This window comes from Conger conger, chromosome 15 (assembly GCF_963514075.1).
Source record: "Conger conger chromosome 15, fConCon1.1, whole genome shotgun sequence".
Taxonomy (NCBI): Eukaryota; Metazoa; Chordata; class Actinopteri; order Anguilliformes; family Congridae; genus Conger; species Conger conger.
The window spans coordinates 30,764,359-30,783,814 of NC_083774.1; the positions used below are offsets into that span (position 1 = coordinate 30,764,359).

The 19,456-nt window shown below is 45.5% G+C and overlaps 1 protein-coding gene across 1 annotated transcript in view; it reads right to left on the minus strand.

Annotated features, from left to right (window-relative positions):
* Positions 1–19,456, minus strand: part of LOC133111726 (FERM domain-containing protein 5) — a 97,598-nt gene that overhangs the window by 8,513 nt on the left and 69,629 nt on the right. Inside the window, exons 2-6 of the mRNA XM_061222281.1 lie at positions 11,874–11,978; positions 9,737–9,779; positions 8,419–8,497; positions 3,624–3,721; positions 1,945–2,068 (exon numbers count right to left, since the gene is read on the minus strand). Of these exons, the coding sequence (XP_061078265.1) occupies positions 1,945–2,068; positions 3,624–3,721; positions 8,419–8,497; positions 9,737–9,779; positions 11,874–11,978 (449 nt within the window). The remainder of the gene's footprint in view (positions 1–1,944; positions 2,069–3,623; positions 3,722–8,418; positions 8,498–9,736; positions 9,780–11,873; positions 11,979–19,456) is intronic.

Below are 19,456 nucleotides of genomic sequence, written 5' to 3' on the forward strand. Positions count from 1 at the left end.
AGCGGCGCTATTTGGTGAATTCACTGTCCTCAGCTGTGTCAAGGCCTGGGTTTAACACAGGTCTGTCTGCAGCAGGTGCTCACCCAACCTTAAAGACACCTATAGCTTGTGCAAGAAAATCAGTTCAAAAACAGGGGCTGCACATACACACCGAGTTCAATATCACCTGGATAACCCGATAGCAGACATCAGTGATGATAAGAGACTCAGCTCCATTTAATATAATGATTAGTGGATCTGTTCAGCACAACCTTTAGGAGCTCCTGTCTTGTTTGGATGAACTGCACAAATGGTACTGTACCATTGGTACCATTGGTACTGTTCAATGAAGAGTTGAAATCAAAATTATTTCCAATATTTTCTTTTTTTCTGACAAAATTACACCACATTTGCAGTGTCCAGATTAGTGTTTTATTAGTGGCAGAGGTCAAAATCTTAATCGGCTTGCTTTCGGTTGTTTTATCCTCGCAGCAGCCTGGCAGATGGGGACTGCGGACGGGGAATAATCAGGAGAGTCTGGATGTGGCGGTTGATTCATCGGCGCAGTCTCGTTCAAGAAAACACGACAATGCAGTCAGACCTCCATTAAACACATCTGCCTCGACGGACGCTACGCAGCTGGTCATTAGAGAACAAATGTTTTGAAGGCGGCATAATTATCACTGCAATCAGCCAAGAGATGGGGGGGAGTGTGTGTTTGTGTGTGTGTGACAGAAGAGAGAGAGAGAGAGAGAGAGAGAGGGAGGGAGGGAGAGAGAAAGAAAATGTTATTAATATTGTAGTCAAGATTTGTGTTTTGCATTTGTGATTCTCATTATTTTTTCTGCTTTAGCAATGTGCAGGCTACTGTATGTCTCATCAATAAAGTACTTGAACTGAGCAAGTTATCGTTCATTAGGTTACCTTATCCATTCGTCCATTAATTCATTACGTTACATTGATTGTGCGCCTGTGGAGACCTGCCAAAACAACATGTCTGAGACAGAAGCTGAGAGGAACAGGGAGAGAAGGGGAGAGGGAGGGAGGGGGAAAGGGAAAGGGAGGGAGGGAGAGAGAGAGAGAGAGAGAGAGAGAGAGGGGGGGGGAGAGAAAGAGGGAGAGACTGCCGTTCAGCCACCGCTTGACGAGCGGAATGCGGGGTCACCTCTCCCAGCGAGGCCGGGATGGCTACCCTAACGAGGGCGCTGATGAACGAGGTACGCGGGAGGGGAAACGCGTTACGTGGCGTGCTACAGCCGGGGTGGGAGGGGCTCCGCTGCTCCCCAGAGCACCTGTTAAGCCACACCATTGGCTAGCTCCACCTGCGCCGTGCAGCGGTGTCTAGACTGCTGCTGTGCGTCACATTCTGCCTTCAGACATGAACAATAATGTGTCTCCAGCTCACAAAGGCACACATTCTGCATTCGACTTCAATTCCCGGGGTTTATTACACTCAAAAAAATGATTACTTAATGAAATTATGGACAGTGGTTGCACACCGTATTCTGAAGCATATTGTGCTTGCAGCAAGCACTTTAGTTGTAGGCACATATACTTAATAACATTGCATGCAATCACCGTCCATAATTTGTAGTAATGATTTTTTTAAATGTATTGCGTCTCTAGTCCTATCACTATAAAATAAGGCAAATATAATATATTATTTGAGGGGTATTGAGGTTGAGGGCTGACAAAATTACATGTGATTATGTAGCTATTTGTAAAGCTTGGGTAAGGTGAGGATTTGTGGCAGGGAAACGGGGGTTACGAAAGTGTACTGGATGTGTGTGTGTGTGTGTGTGTGCGTGCGTGCGTGTGTGTGTATGCGTGTGTGTGTGTGTGTGTGCATGCGTGTGTGTGTGTGTGTGTGTGCGTGCACGCGTGCGTGCGTGTGTGTGTGCGTGTGTGTGAAATGACAGGGGCAGGAGGGGTGTGTCACCACGGCAGGAAGGGGCGTGGCCTCACATCAGCTCCGTCTTGTGTATTTCAGCAATCCTCCGCTCCAGCTTCTCTGAGTGCTTGGGGAAGAACTGGAACTTGGAGCTGTAGCCTTCCGGGTGCTTTCCAGGGTCATAGTCACCGATCTCCGCTGGGGAGGGGAACCAAAAGAGGGTGAATACAGAGACAACCCATCATCTGTGAGCACCACTCATCCAAACCCACTGCCAATCATTCCAAGTGCATTCCATTTAAAAAATCCAATTATATTTTCTTCCTTTTAATTAGGGCTACAGACCAGCAACTGTTATTTACTAGGCCTGTGATAATTTCATCATGAATATATATAGGATACATTTAGCATATTATGCACTAATTTACTATTTGTATTTATAACATATGGGGCCGGTTTCACAGACACAGTTTATGAATTTAGTCAAGAACTAGGCGTAATCTGTGAAACACCCATGGAGGCCTACTTGTTATTTAAATACAACGATTGTCTTTGCTAATGCTTTGCTTATGTGTAAATAAAAAAATAAAATTTAATAAAATTTAATCAGAGGCAGTTTTGGAAGCCCAACTAAACGACTAAATCACTAAAAACTAGTACTTAGGCCATCTCAAAACTCAGAATAGAAACTCATCCTGGTTCATAGGTCTCTTCCAAACAAGCCCTTTTGAACAGAAAGGAACCATGGGCTGTTTTGGTGACAAAATGACTTTGATGGGCAATGTGAGCAGTGACGTGAGGTGACGTGCGCAGGCGTGTGCTGTGAAGGCCGATTAGCAGAGCTGAATAGTGTCTGTGCCTGTGTCAGTGCAGTCCGTCTGCATGGTAAAACGCCCCGGGGCTATTTGTCTAGGCTTTCATGCTGCATTAAGGGTCATGGGGCATTGCTGACTGTTATTGCCTCCAATGAGGTGACAAAGGGGCACATCTTTAATTTGGCTGAGTTGGCAGAACAGTAATGAGGAACTGTGGCTACTGACGAGCCTGGTGACAGCAGAGTGAAGCTTTGTGAAGCCTCCCACCAAATGTTGGTTACAACATTCCTGTCAACCAATCAAAAGACTGCAAAATGCTCTGATTGTAACTCTGTCTATCATTGGTTGCACAAGATACAGTACCTCCGCCTATTTCAAGCTATTTGGGCTAGTCCACATCATACATAAATGAATTGTCTTGCATAACAAACCACAATATGAGATTTAACATAACATAACAAAATATAATGGTCAGCCCAGTAATGCTCACTTTTTCCCACAGCAAAACAGTATGTAGCACCATTTCAAGCCTGGTCTTGAAAACCCCCAGTGTCTCAACTACATGTCTTGGTTGGCTATTCCACACAGTGACCACTCTCTGTATAAAAACTTAAACTCACCCTGAGGAAGTGCCTGCAGTTCACTTTGTGAACCCTTTAATTAACTTAAAAGCCTCAATCAAATCTCCCCTTTTACTAAGCATCTTAAGTCTTTCTTCATAGCTTTTATCTTTTATACATGGAATCAATCTGGTTGCCCTTCTCTGAACCTTTTCCAGTGCCTTTATATCTTTCTTACTCTAAGTGTGGTAATTCCATATGTGTAAGCACACAAACATCAATGCACACACACACACAAACACTTATAAACGCACAAATGCTTCTCTTGCTTCATTAGGTTTGGTCATCTGTTAAACACAGCTCATCAGTTCCCATTACCTTGCAGGATGTAAGCGGCCAACATGGCGGCATCTGACGTCTTACACAGGAGCCGGCCGTGGTACAGGTCTCTCTTGATCTGCAGGAAGACTAGATATCTGCAGCAAAGAGATGAGGAGAGATCCTCCAATCAGCATTCACATCACACTCCTAGAGGTCGACTTTAAGGTGACTGACGGCCAAACTCAGCGTAAGCACGTTTATCATTTCCAGGAAGTGTGATGTAATGATTAGGGAACATTGCAAATACTGCTCACAGGTACTGCACCTCCACTGTACCTTCAAACAAAGTACTAAACCTTGGGTTAGTAAATATTCAGTAGACAATAATAAAATAAGTACTGTAAGTAGCCGTGGATAAGGGCTTCTTTCCAGCATGATTATTATACTGATCTACCATCCATTTTAAACACAGTATATCCCTAAAGCCTTCATGAAGACTGTGTTATCCTTCATTGATACAGACTAATATACAATCAATAATTCCCATTATTGGCTCAGGAAGTAAGAACAGTCATCTGGCAGTGAAAGGGTTGTCAGTTCAATCCAGCCCTGGGTGTGTCGAAGTGTCCCTGAGCAAGACACCTAACCCTCAATTGCTCCTGACAAGCTGGTCGGTGCCTTGCATGGCCGATCGCCGTTGTTGTGAGTGTGTGTGTGTGTGTGTGTGTGTGTGTGTGAATGGGTGAATGGGTGAATGAGAAGCATAAATTGTACAGAGGAGCCTTGGATAAAGGCGCTATATAAATGCAGACCATTTACATATAAACAGCAATTTACTTAACATGTCTTGCATCAATCTATTATGGCATGATAGTGAAGATAAGATGCTAAAGCTGAAGTGTGACTGTAAATAAAAATAGAACAGATTGGGGGTTTAAATAGCTCAGTTTGAGGCAGTGTTAGTTGCGATTAGAGGAGGATATTTTTTGGGTAAGAAGAAAAAGATCCTAAAAGACCGGCCTGGTGAAAATCATGACCTGAGGGCTCTGGCTGAGGTTTCTCTCTGCAGTCTGACAGAGGGAGCTGCTTAATTGTTCTTCTGTTCGCAGTACTGCATTGCTTTGTTTTTCACTGCCACCTGATTTATCACAAACTCAGTGCAAAAATTAACAATTTGAATAACAATTTCTATAAAAGCTTCTACATAACAGCACATTCATACAGAATGTCATCAAGTGGACACCATCAACATCGTAAATGAGAGTACTGACAATGTGATTATGGGCACATGAACATAAACACAGTCAGAAAAGTAGTGTCCAGATTTTTGTATTTTAAACTATGTCAGTGGACATGCGGCAAGTTGCAAACTAGACAGGGCTTCATAGTGCAATGCCTTTCTACGAATGATTTTTAGAAAAGTCAGGTTAGTCATGATTCTGTTTGCTTTCTGGGATAAATTGATTTGTCATCGCTCCTTATTGTTTCCCTGACCTCCCTTCCTCCAAGCTAAATATCTTCTTTCCATCATCAATCCAGCATACTTTTCCAATTTTTTTTCACGGTTGAGTGGAATGGGTTGTGTCTGTAGTCTAATTACCTTTCAAAGAGTTCCTCATCAAAATGTTCAATGGCAGCACAGATGAAAGCAGCAGTACTGTGCTACAAAATAAGTTCCTTTTTTTATTACTGGTGCCAATTATTTTCCCTTAGCGGAGGAGTAAAGTTTTAGAAAAGCATTATTCTCTGTTAGTCCCTGAGTGTGAAGATGATTAAAGCACAGACACCATCAAAGTTAGTCAGTGGTCACAATCTCAGAGTCCAGCATGAATGTTTCCTGTCTGTAAAACCGAGCATACTCCAGGATCCACAGTTCTCAGAAGTGGGCCTGAAAGTCAAGTTTCCTTCTTCGTTGACAAAAGTTTGGCAACTGCCGACCACACATGCATTCAGGATTACACCTATATATCTACAGTGATAGATGTGAGAAGATGGTGGTTAAGCAAATTGGACAATGAAGTCAACTGACTGGGAGAAGGGCTCCCAAGTGCGCAGCTCTTCATGAGCAGATGAATAAAACACAAACATTGTGGATCCATGTTCCACCAGAGACACCTACACACCAACACCCAACACTCTCATACCCCCCAATATTCTCTCAGCAAGTGTAGAGGAATGGCATCTGTAGTCTTTCTGCTCCTGCCTCGCCTACAGAGAGAGCTGCTGTACCCAGTGTGTGAGAGAGGTGATCTTGCCTGACTTTAAAACTAGGCCACAGCCACAGGAGTTAATGGCGTGTCACTTAAGGAGCCATGTGTGGCAAAAAAGCAATTATGGGTTTTCTAGTCTCCCTGGGTGACGGTAGGTAGATGGCTATTGCTGTATTTGGCAGTCAATTTCCGTCCAATATTTTTGCATCCCGCTACAAATGGGGACGTTGCCCGTGGATAGCCTTGACTGGATGTCCGCTGAAAGTCAACCAGAAGATTAATTTCAGTTAGAGTTATAGAGGCACAGACTCGTAGTAGGCCATATTCGATTATCGGGATGTGTCCAAAGCATGCCCAAGAGAGGCTTTGGATGTGAAGATGTGTTGAAGAGTTGTGGCTAGTGTGAAGGCATGGTCTAGTGTTGCCTCTGTTTCACATACATCACCATGTGCTACCCTGGTGCAAAATCCAGCTATGACCAGCTTGAAATTACCAGCTACCAGCTGTTTCACAACATAGCCTGAGCTGGTCAAACCACATTGAGTATGGAGCCGGTCTGAACTGGTCAACCACCTACCAGTTTGAAAACTTCACTTGAGCTGTTTTTTTTCAGCAGGGAAGAACATTGCTAATAATCGCAAACTGATAATGAAACAACATGGGCCACCTTGTGAAGCGACCGCCCAGCGTGACAACGAAGCTCTGCAACGAAGCAATGTAGGCTTGTGAATTTCACAGCCTTTCAAAGCACAGTGCTGGCAACACTGCTGCTACACAGACCTTCTCAGCATGTCAACAGTACTCTGGGCTCCGACACTCTCTGGCTTTCTCAAAGTGATAGGCTGTCGGAATGAATGGATGGCTTCATAACAGCACACTAATGAACAGCTTAAATTTTGGTAATTAGTACCGACAGAGTGCCTTCCTGACTTAAATGTGCCAGAAGATAGAGAAAATTGGCCCTCAAAGCTGAGGAATATAAAGGTTCACATTTCTTTGCGTTTGTCTTGGTTTTATAGGCAAATTAGCACTCCCAACTAAAAATACTTGAAAACAAAGGTAATAATAGACTTGAATAACCAATATTTGTTTGAATTCAGTACATTTTTTATTTTTTTTAATGGTGTGGGGAGGGGGGTAAAGAGGGTTAAAGAGGCAACATTGGTGAAGTCTGGTCCTACAGCACTAGGGGTCTGCAACCTTAGCCCTGGAGAGCCACAAGTTCTCAGCATCCAGTTAACTCTCTTCGAAGTAACACAGTGAAGAGAGTTAACTGTGTAATCACCTGCTTTAACTAATTATAGTGGCGGGTAACAACAAAAATCAGCACAGCCTGTGGCTCTCCAGGACCAAGGTTGCAGACCTGCATACTACACCAAGAGTGGAGGTCAAGTGCTCTCCTGCTGCTCTGGTTATAGCAGAGGAACCCCCCCTAGCCCTGTCTATCATAGTCACTGAGTCTACAGGGCCATGCTGATGACTGCAATAATGGTCTTTGAGTCTTTACTGAAGGGGTGGCACATTAGGAAAGCGATCTATGTGTGTCTCTATGTGTGTGGATAAATGTGGCAAGGGAGAAGAGGAAATAAATGTTCTGACTTTGAAAGTTCCTCTTTATGCTTTGCACCGTATAAAGTACTTTGGGAGATGTGGCTGCAGGCTACACAGGAAGACCCATTCATTTTAGCATTATAGGTGACTACCGCCTCTTACCGTACTGTGGGACAGTCAAGTAGCCCTGAATTCACAAATGAAGATAAAGAAGTACTGTTTCCATAGCTTTGCATTTTTGGCAGGCCGGTGGGGCGACAGAGTGGGAACAGTTTGGGCAGGATATTGTCTTTGTGTTTCATTTTTGGGCTTTTTTTGGTCCCGGTAATGGTCATTTGGGCCAGGGTCATATGCGACAGTATGCAGTAGTACGTGGGGTGTGTGTGATTTTGGGTTATGGAGGTTGTGAAATGGGATTGAGCGGATGGTGACAATAGGGGGCTGCCGTTTCTTCCGGTACAGACCCACTCTACCAGGGATCAGGACGGCCAACATCACTGGGCCGGTTGCTCTGTCTCGCCTCTGGAGACATGACAAATGCTGATCACCCACTGTACTGTTAGAGGGGCTGGCCAATCAGAGCTCGGCCAGCCAAGGCTATACGTTTAAATAACGGCCGCTGCTGCAGTTCCTGGCATGCGGGCCCATTCAAATTCCCTGTTCGCCTCTTTTTCTCACAAGTGCAGAGGTCCCCTATAGTGCAAACCTCATTTTCTACAGCAGTGGGGAAGAATTTAAAATAGAGCAGAAAAGTGTTGCGTCGTTGCTGCCATGTCTGCCGTCAATTCAGGAGAGCGCAGGCAAGCGCTCGCTGATCTCCAAAGCGCTTTCTGACAACCATCACACCGCCATGCCACAATCCACCGGCTGTGACCTGAGATTGTTTGCAAAGTACACTTTGCGTGCCGCGGCAGGCAAACTGACCAGAGGAGGTGCTGTTGTGCAGGGAAGCCCAAACAATCCCACAACTGCAACCTTCCTTGGGAGACAACACTGCCACACAGGGTGGCTGAACACTGACTGCTATGTCAGACCGTGGGGGGCAGCAATGTCTTAGCAGGATGGGACACCCAGCAGTCCGGGGGACCTACCTGGTGATTTCCTCTTTAAGTGCAGCTGGGTCCGGCGGGTAGAACTTGACCCTCAGACACATGGTGAAAGGTGGCTGAGCTGTGGGAAGGGTACAGGGGGAAAGGGGCAGTCAGAACAGCGTACATTGAAAAGCTTCTTTGATTAAAAAATGCTGACAACCAGCAGGAGGCGCCCATATCAAGAAGCTACAGCTCAAATGTCAAAATACACAATAAAATAATGTCACAACATTCCACACCTCCTGGCTAAATGTTTTACGTGGTAAATGTTTAAATATTATAATTATATGCAAATTAATTCACAAACAGATATTGGAATCCCTGAGAAGACGGATTTGAGGGAGGGTAAAGATGCGCACTAAGAAAAGAAGGAAAAGGATCTTAAAATGTTATAGATCTTGGTATAGATTTAGCAGCAGCCTTGAACACTGCGGAACAATAGTACTCACTGCACAATCCACCCGCAAGGGGAGGGCTTCCCAAAACTTCTGAGCCCAAAACCCATTTAATGAGCCAATACATTTTCTCTGGCCCCTTATTCAAATGTAAACAAATGCTCAATTACGGTATTACAACGTTGTCAAAGTAACATTACGTGCAACAAGTGTAACTAGTGAATTGTTTATGTTTACTCGAAAGCATGCCAATTGAAAGTCTTCAATACACAATAAGTTGCTTGTTAAATATGTATTGCATTTTGCCCATCTAAGTTTAATGAACCAGTCACAGAATAGCAATACATTCCGAAAGCCTTGATTGAGCGACTGAAGCATAATATGTTCATTACCACAGCACACCTTCATAATTCATTCATAAGCATGCTTGCAGGAATTTGTAGTTACAGTGTTGACAAAAGTCAAGTGACATGCATTTTGTCAGGTTTGAGAATTGCATTTTAGCATAACACATGTTGTGCTGTTTTGGATAAGGAAGTCAATATTAAGGTATGGGGACATGTTAACAAATACATTACAAATGTTTCATAAAGACTTTAGTTCAACACACTTACTGTAATATATTGAGTAAACGTTCTTGTGTATGCAGAAGTAAGTCCCTAATTTTAAACTTACCGCATAAAGGCATCAGTGTCAATACAACAGCACTGGTCTGTGCTACAGACCAAATAAAGCAGTATAAGCCCAGTATTTATATTATCTGGAATATTCTATCCTCTGCGATTCTGTTCCTGATTAATTTGTCATGCATTGACTTACCATGAGTCATACTTAATCATGAGTCATGACCATCATCATCATGACTTTCTTAAAGTGATCACCCCACACCATTTCATAAAGAAAAAGAAAAAATAAATTCTTACCTTTCATTTGCTTGGTAATTGATTTTGTGAATTCCAACCAGTGCTGCAATAAAGAAAACACATTTATTTGACCCAAATGTGCAGCCAATGCAGCACAAGATTGCTAAATCAGACCTAATCCAAGCAAGATCGGGTTTTACAATAGATATGCATGTATTTTCTCTGAGATTGATGTGTCTTTCAGACTTAAATGCTGCATTTTAATGGCTTGGTGTTTGGTGACAAGGTGATATACTCAACAAATAAAAATGTAATGAATCACAAACTGCTGAGAACAGGGAAAAAACGGAAGCTATGTTTAAAAATGCATAACATGTGACCACGCAGTATTAGATAGATTTACATAAAAATATGTACATGGCACTTAACTGAAATGGTACTAAAGTCTGCAGATTATGTAAGATTCTTTTAGGTGTATGTGAAAACAGCTACTCCATGTGTGTGCTGTGTTTCCATGGCAAAACCACTATATCCATTCCAGACAGCCGGAGAACACTCATACCAGAGGTGCCTTTGGCTACATTACATTTGCAGCATGTTGTGTTCCTGTTCATACAGTCCTGGCTGCAGTACCTGAAGGACATTCTATTAAGTGGAATAAAAAGAAGGTTGGTAAGTGGCTTTCAGTAACAGGTGTATTTAGGGAGCCCCTGGGTCCTGTCAGTTGCTTTCAGATATACCCACACAATTATATAGCCAAGAAAAGATGGTAAGGTGCTGATACAAACTATTTTTACAGCAATGCAAAAAGCATCAATATAATTATTTTATCCCAGCTTCCAACGCGAACTAGCTAGATTGTTGTAATATTAGGGCTGCTTCTTCTTTTAGCCAGAGTGAGGCTTTGGCACAAATTCAGCCTAACACCGATGCATTTTGTCTTAACCGGAATTACATTTTCTTACACTCAGAAAACACCATAACATTTCTGAGTTGCTGAAAATAACAAAATATTTCATATTGCTTGAGTAAGAGAGAATAAATGAGTTGCTTCCGGTGAAAGCACACCACAGAAAGATTGGATCTGGGTCTCAGGCAATGCGAATGAACGACTTTGTGTGTGTTGTCATTACAGCTGGAGGGCATTAGCACTCTGTTTTTAGCACCTCACTTCATGTTTATGCATGTGGCTTCAGCGGGACTCTCTCCCCAGGGCGGCGGGACAGGGAGGGGAAGGGAAGACTTTTAGGAGAGTGCAGCAAGAGGCTCTTTTCTGACATCTGAGCAGGACTATATGAGGCTGGTGCAGTGAACCTGTGTGTCCATGTGTCTGTGTGTGAGTGTGTGTGTGTGTTAAAATATTTTTCTGGAATGTGGCTTATATTAGTTCCCACAGGGACTGGGATGTGGTAGGTGGGCAGACTCTTGCTGAGTGTTTCACTGGTGACCTGCATCTGCATCATGGAGATCCCAGTCCCAGCTCAAGGATCTGTGATTGCAAACAGCACCTGCTACTGAGAGCTGTTTTTTTTTTTTTTTGCTGCTGTCGCTTACAGCTACATCATAGGCTACAGATCAATTCCAGAGTCAAATTAGTTGGAAAAGAACTCCAGCTACTTTACATCATCCCAATCATCTATTCAAACCACACAGACCTAATTCTCTAATGCAATATATATTCACAGTCCTCCCAGAAGTAATTAGGTTTCCTCATGATTAACTTTTATTTCATCATTCCAGTTCTGTTTTCCCCCAAACAGTGTCCTGTCTGGCCTCCAGCCCATTCCCCCCCGCATCCTCCTCACTGTTGCTAAAATTACAATATTCATGAGAGGCACCGCGTCTTCGCCCACCAATCAGGTGCAGGCAGACCCTGGTGTTGCCGGGTAAAGTTCTTCACCTCAGTTGCTCCCGGAAAAACTTTTTGGACGACATATGAATGCGTCCGACCTGCAATCAGTGCCCAGCAATCCCTCCTGGACCAGGGCATCTGACGCACAGACAATAACGCAATCTCCGAAAAACAATAACCTCGGCTTGTCGCGGCAGAGCGCGGGAAATGATTTTTCTTTATTTGTTTTTGCTGGGGGCGTCACGAGAGAAATAATTTCGCACAGGTATTGCATTTCCCCTTTCTTCCGCTCCCGCCACCCCCCCCTCCCCCCAACATGTCCGCCCGGATACGGCAGGCCCTCACCCTCTGCTTGTCAGGGTCCACATATCTGATGCCAAAGTAATCCTTCTCCAGCAGGTTCAGGTGGTGGCAGAGGAGGTCGAACAGAAACTGGCCCTTTGCGTCTCTCTGCAAGGCAAGAAAATAAAGAGAAACACTTCAGATATCAGAGCTGTCCACAGACACAGGACTCAATAGAGCAGCTGGCCATTCGATAACAATGGAGCCTGGACACAGGGAAAACAGGAGAGGGAGAAAGAGACAAATAGAAAAAGGGGGAGAGCGAAAGAGGGGCAAAAAAAAGCGAGAAAGAGCCAGAGGCGAAGGTGTGAGGATCTGGCCCCTTCCAAACTTCACATGGCGGTATGGAGGGATTTTAATTACTGATACCAGAATGCGGTTAATATTTCACACGCCCTCAGGAGATAACTGGTCTTCATCAAATATTAACGCTCCGCTCCAGCCGTCTTGTAATGTCACTTCCAACCCTTCTTTGGCGGGAGGGGGTGAAAGGAAAAGTGGATTAAAGGAAGGGCGGGGTGAAAAATGGCTGAAAAGGTCCAAAAATATCCATCTGGTGCTGGGCAGTCATGTTCTCTGCCAGTGAGCAGACAGACTGGGCAGCTTGCCTTAGGAGGAGGCTGGTGTTTCTATGAAGTGGGTGAACTGGACCATTATTGGAGCTCATTACAAAACAAGACTGAGACTACAGAGGAAAACACTGTCACAAGGCGATAGGAACCTTCAGCTTCATGATCCCTAAAAAGGGGGAGGGAGCTGTGTGTGACTCAGTGGTAAGTCCTGTGCTATGGAGAGTTCCAGAACAATATGGGATGGAATGGAATACTACATGTATGGAGGTTTTCTGATTGGTCTCTGGTTAACAGCACATTACTGCTGCTCCGCCCAGTATAGTGGGTTAATGAAGCCACAGGTTCCATCATCAGTTGTCACACAATATCCATTTTACTAAATCACCTGCACACAAACACGCACCAAAAACATACAGACACACATTCTGGCCACTTCAAAATACACACACAAGTTTCTCAATATTTTCACTTCAACAGCATTTAGTGCCACATTTCAAACAGACAGCTTTGGAAAGGTTAATGAAGGAACTGGTCCGTGATAAATGAATAGATTTTCACTGCAACAATATTTACGCTCAGTTCTCATCAGGGGATTTTACAAAGAGATTGACCCTGTGATCTTCACAGTCAAACTCCATTTGTGACAGGAGGACACAGGAGGTGGTGGATGGCATGACTCGTTAGCTGGTTGGCCAAAGCAATCCTACCCATGATACAACGCTGCACATCACTTCCAAAACTCCAGTCTGGCTGAGACATACCATAACACTGAATATAAAGGCAGTTTGGGGACCTTTAGAACCAGAAAGTGCTGCATGATAAATGGACAAGTTTAGGGAGATTGGCCTGTAACCACCCCAGTCTCTGAAGCAAACCTGAGAAACCTCACCACAGACCATCTCAAACACAACATTCCTTCTCTCAGAACTGTGCGCCGAATGTGAATTAAATCTATTTAAAGAGCGCGTTGGTGTATTTAAAACAGAGCAGCGTGCTTCACATTTGCAATCATTAATCATGCAAAAAATTAATTAGCACATCCCTAAATTACACATAATAGACAGAGCAACACTGCAGGGACTTTAGGTGCAGCAGCATCCAACAGGTGATAAAATGTTTTAGCACTTTCTCTCTCTCGCCCTCTCTTTTTAATATAATTTCCCCCCGCTTTCTCCTGGAATGCCCAGTCAGATAATGTAGGTAGACAAGAAGACCGTGGGTGTCTGATTGACCAGCAGGGGTTGCTAAAGGACACTCCCCACCCGCAGAGTAACAGTATCCATGGCTGGGTAGCCCATCCATTAGGACAGTGCCTTAACAGGATGCAGCCCACAAACCCTCACTTGATAAGTATTTCTTAATTTTGCTGCAGCTTTCTCTGCAGAGTCAGTCTAGTTGGCATGGTTGGCATTTATATAGTGCCTTTATCCAAAGTGCTGTACAATTGATGCTTCTCATTTACCCATTCATACACACACTCACACACCGATGGCGATTGGCTGCCATGCAAGGCACCGACGAGCTCGTCAGGAGCATTTGGGGGTTAGGTGTCTTGCTGAGGGACACTTCGACACAGCCCGGGCGGGGGATCGAACCGGCAACCCTCCGACTGCCAGACGACCGCTCTTACTGCCTGAGCCATGTCGCCCCACGCCTGAGCCATGTCACCCCAGAGTCTCTTTTCGGATACCAAACAGACGGAGAGCGGTAGCGTGCGCTGGCCCGCGGGTGCGGCACGCGGCAAAACGCAACATAACGTAACGCGCGCGGCGAGAACGCCGGGGAGGCCGACTCTCACTGAACCGGGCTCTCTGGAGGAGGCAGCAGAGCCGCCGGCGGCCATTATCTGCCGGCTGGGAGTTCGAGCCGCCCGGCCTCACACGCGCAGAGGTGCGTTTGTGTTAAGGTTCTCTCCGCTCTCCCGCGGCTCCCACCGGAGTTCAGCCCTACGCCCTGGGTCTCTGTCTTTTAAAGGACAGCTCAAGACCTTTTCTTCCGCCACAATATCCTCTTCCTGCCCTCAGCGGGAGTCGGAGTCAGAGGCCCCGGGAGGGAACTCCCATCACGGGCGCCGTCAAAGTCGAAGGTGTCAGGGACGTCGATGCAAAGCCCGTTAAACTCCAATGAACGCAGTGAAACCCGCTTCGCCAGTCTATAAAGGTGTTTAGTGAAGCAGCCGATGACTGAGGCGCTGTCACTGGCTGGAGGCTGGAGAGGACACGCACGCACGCGGATTAGCTAGCCGGAGAGCGGCTGTTCAGCCACCAGCTGCCGGTGCTGCTGTGTGACCAGCATTTTACATGCACAGCGCTTCCCAGAATCCTCTCTGCCACTCGGACTCGCTGCCCCAGTGGAGGACCTGACTCAAACACACATACGCATACAGTATACACGCAATTCAGGACACATTCACACAAAAGCAAAGACTCATGAATATACTCGCACTGGCGTATATGCAAGCGCTCACACGCACACAGGCACACACACACACGTACTCAATCTCGACCGTGCATTCACATGCAATATGATCAAGAAAGCCCATGTACATTGACCGGTGCTGGGCACTGATGATGTTGATGGAAGTCCACACTCACACCCCTCTGGACCGCACGCAGAACGTCCACGTGACCACACACACAGCCCCCACAACACACCGCTTCCCCCAGCTCCACCCCTCCCACTGCCACCGTTTCCGTATTAAACTCTCACAAACTCCCCAAGCAGAAAACTCTTCATTAATCACCACACGACCTCCACTAAATTGTTATTCATGGCAAACATGAATGCCTATTTACTGCAAAGATAACAGAGAGGCAGAGTTATTCATCTGCTGCTGTGCGCTAAATGGTGAGGAGTCGGCGTTACCTCCATGGATTCAGCACAACCCCCCGCCGGAGCACAGCGACACAATTCCACGGATGAGTATGTATTTTTTCTGAGACTCCTTGTTACAGACCTTGGATAAGTGAAGAGAGACAGTTGTTCTTCCCACCGAACACACAGTTATTAAAAACTAGCTACCAGACAGAGTAGAGTTTTGGACTACACTCCATTCCATTTCTACCTCTTGCCGCCTTGTTACATCTTGCTACCTGAGGACTTAGGGCTGGGACTTCCCTCCTGCTTCTCTGTAAAGTGTCTTTCTGACAGTCCTCTGTGAAAAGCGCTTTACAAATAAAATGTTATTAAATTGAACTTCAGTGTGTGCTGAATTTATCCCACATGAAAACCCCATGTCATTTCACCAGAATCTTATCCATGTTGTTTTTAATACAGCAAGCTCATTTCAATTGGCTATCATCCTTATATTGGGTGGCTTACAGAGCCTTAGAAGACACAAATTCAAAATTAAAATATGCCGGCACTAGTAAAAGTACAGCCTTCAGAATATTGCACAAACACACAATATACCAATATACATCTCATACAATGTTGATACAGTGGTTATCTATACACTATTTATAGGGACATTTACATACACTGGATACCCATTCACACTTCCTCCCAGTTCAAAAATCCCATAGCAACCTCTGCCCAATCACAGACAAGAGTAAGTTTACCCGAGACAAAGCGCCAATGTAAAGCATTCCAGTCTGCCATGGCTTCAACTCTTAACCCAGGCTATCCTCACTGCAGAAAGATTTAAAGGAGAGACCTCAACCAATCAAACGCTCGTTCTGGCTTTGAACAGGCGACGTCACCCTCCACAACCGATTCTCACGGCCGAACTCCCCTTCAAAGGCGCGGTGATCAAACAGCTGGCCTGGCGCTGCATGCAGAATAGCCACATTAGCATGCAGAACCGGCGTGAGGCACCTTCAGGGAAAGGCGGACAGAGAACGGGCTGTAGCTATTTATCGATCGGTGACGAGCCGCGGCTTTACGGACCCAGCCGGGCCGCGGGCTGTCAGACTCACAGAACGTTCTCAGAGGAAGGTGTCCACAGGGGGAGATGCTGATGGGGCGGGGTGGGCTCATGATGTCATACAGGTTTCCTGCCGGGGCCGATGATTGCATACTTTACAGTTCAGAGGAGAGCCAATGTTGAGTGAGGAGCCGTATCACCCCCTCACAGCACCTAGCCTGTGGGAACGTGATGAGTCACGGGGAGGAACTAACGTAGCACTAGTAACGTCCGAAGAAGCCCTGCTGACCGCCACCTGATGTAAGTAAACCAATTGTGTCCCCCTTTTGGAGACTCCCAGTCACCAAGCAGTGTAGCTGAACTTGCGAATGAAGTGACAGTTTCCATTGTGAGTTTTTTTACGAACCCGGCTAGTTGTACGACCTCCTTGAAGTGCTAAATCTGATTTTGCTGGGCCTCAGTGATGCGTATGAGAACAGCAGCAAAAAGTCTAACTAACGCGTCGGCCTGCCTGGCGATTAAAACGAACGGCGTGCCTCCGCTCGTGAGGTTGTGCAGTAAATATTAAGCAGCAGCCATTCACAGGCACAGGGCTCAGACAGGCACTTCCCACAAACACCTCCGTTAGCTGCGCTGGGAAAGAGTTTGGAAAAAGTGCATATTGGAGCGGCCTGCTAAACTGGAGATGAAGAAGCTCAATGTTCTGTCAGCCTCCAAACAGCACATCCAACCACAAAGCCGAGGAATGGATCCATTTTATGAACTGCTAAATATCAGATTTGTTTGCTTCTGGCGTATGTCCCTTGCAAATATCCCTTAATGGCAGGCAGGGTGTTTTGAACAGATAGTTTCAAAGAAATGTGTCCTTTTCCCATTCCCTGGGTCATTTACTGTAGAAGCTATACCTCAAAGACTGTAATTCTGTGTCTTTAAAACAGCCCCTTCTGTTTCAGCTATTTTCCTGTGTGAAAACAGTAGCTGTACTGTGACCCTCTGTGCATTAGCAATGAACTCCTGCACTATAGCATTTGCCAGAGAGAGAGAGAGAGTGAAAGAGGTGGCGGGGGGGTCCTTTTAGGGGTGGTAGAGTCTGATTAGGACAGAATATGTACATTTTGTGTCTGTTTGTTTGCTTGTGTGAGTTTGTGTGTGTGTGTGTGTGTGTGTGTGTGTGGTGGGGGTTAAGATTCACTCAGCTTGGATAATCCAGGAACTCTTCCATCACAGACGCCATTCAATTACCTGTAAGAAAGGGGGCAGACCTTTCGGGAATCTGTGCCATCATAACAGACACACAGAAGAGAGGGGTTTCAATAAGACTCCCAGGTGGTGGTGGCAGTGTAATTAGGAGGGGGGGGGGGGGAGTTAATCACCAACTTCATTCAAAGACATCCCCTGCCTCCCAGTCCAAACCAGTCCCCAGGAGAACTAGTTTCCTGGCCTCAGTCCTGACTGCCTCCCAGAAACGGGATTTAGTAAATAGTGTCATTTTTGAGAGAGAATTCATCCACAGCCAACAAGGCTCGACAGCCCTGCTCGGCCCTCGCTTTACCTCCTTGTTTGTGTTCTTATTCCACTCCCTACGGACGGTGTTAGAATGCAGGATGCTGCTACCACAGCCAACGCAGTCCAGAAAAACATCAGCAAAACTCACTGTGGCATAAAGTTTAAAAGTCATGCTAAATCGGCACAGGAGGCAAAGCTTTTGCACACTGCACATAACTGGAACCAAAAGTCTTTATATCAAATGAAATAACAGCCAAGCTGTGTTTTTTTTATTTTTTTTAATAAAATACTATTCTCCCACTCTAGATCTGAGTGTTCATTCTTTATACATTGCAGAACTAAACAGAGCATGAGATGAACAAAAAAGTAAGCGTTTTATTGCAAATAAAGAAGCATTGGCATTTCTTTTATTTAGTAAAATGGTTTTCAGACCCCTGGGCCTGTGTACCCCGCACAATGAGAGAGTCTGGTGTGATGCATAGCATTCCCGGAGGTGTAAGGCGCTGGCTGCCACCCAAATGACTTTCAGTTAATGGGATTAGCGGTGGTTGTGTGGGGTTGGGGTGGGGGGGCTTACGTCTTCCATGGAAACACACTGATGCTTAATCACAGGCAAAAACACAAACACACCCATCAGAGCCCCCCCCTCAAAGAGTCCTGCTCCCATTGGCCAATCCCTCGCTTCAGGAAGTGAATTATTCAGCCGGGGCTCCGTATCGGCAAGGGAAACGTGGCATTAATAAATGATGGTGTGGTTTTAAGGCGGAGGAGAGAAACGACGATAACGTGGATCGTGTAAACGGCGGGAGAGCTCTCTGGGGAACTGGAGATGATGGGGAGGGCGTGCGTATCAGGTTTCATTACCAGGCCCCCTACCGCCAAGCCCCACCACCCACACCAAGGCCACCGCGCAGGTTAATTTGCGGCCTCCGCAGTCTCCCAGTTCAGTCCAGTTTAGCGGAAGCTACTGCTGAGCCAGTGTGTCAGGTCCTGTGTTTTCGTCTATTTCTACCCTATGAGCTTGCCGTAGTCCAGCTCCTGTTCGTTTTCATTAATTTCATTTGTTCTGTCTGTGTCCCTTTTTGTGTCTCCACCTCCCCACTCCTTATATGTACTTCCTTCCTGTCTCCTGTCATTGATTCCACCTGTTTCTTGTTTTCCACTAGTTTCTCTGTTTGTTCAATTTGTCACCAGATTGTCATGAGCCTTCGCCATACTTCACAGCATTATATTCTGTCTGATTTCTGTTGTGACTTGTTTTGTTTCTAACCACCGCCTTTTGGATTACCCTCTTGTTCTGTTTTGACCCGCTGTATTTGGACCCCCTTTGGCTATTCGGATTTAGAATTCTGTTTCTGTTTGGACTGCCTGTGCATTCGACATCTACGACTCTCTGGATTACGCTGGCTGTACCCGTTTGCCTGTTTACCAAACCATTGCCTGGACTTTCATCCTCTATTATTACTGTTTGCTGGAAATCGACCCCTGCCTGTCTGAACTGCCCAAAACCAAATAAAGACTTTTACTTGGAGTTTCGTCGCTTGTGGCCTTGCTATTGGGTTCCTGACACAGTGAGTGGTTCTCGGTATGGGTTCGATATTCTCCATACATATACGACTTAATTACATTTTGAATTATTTAAC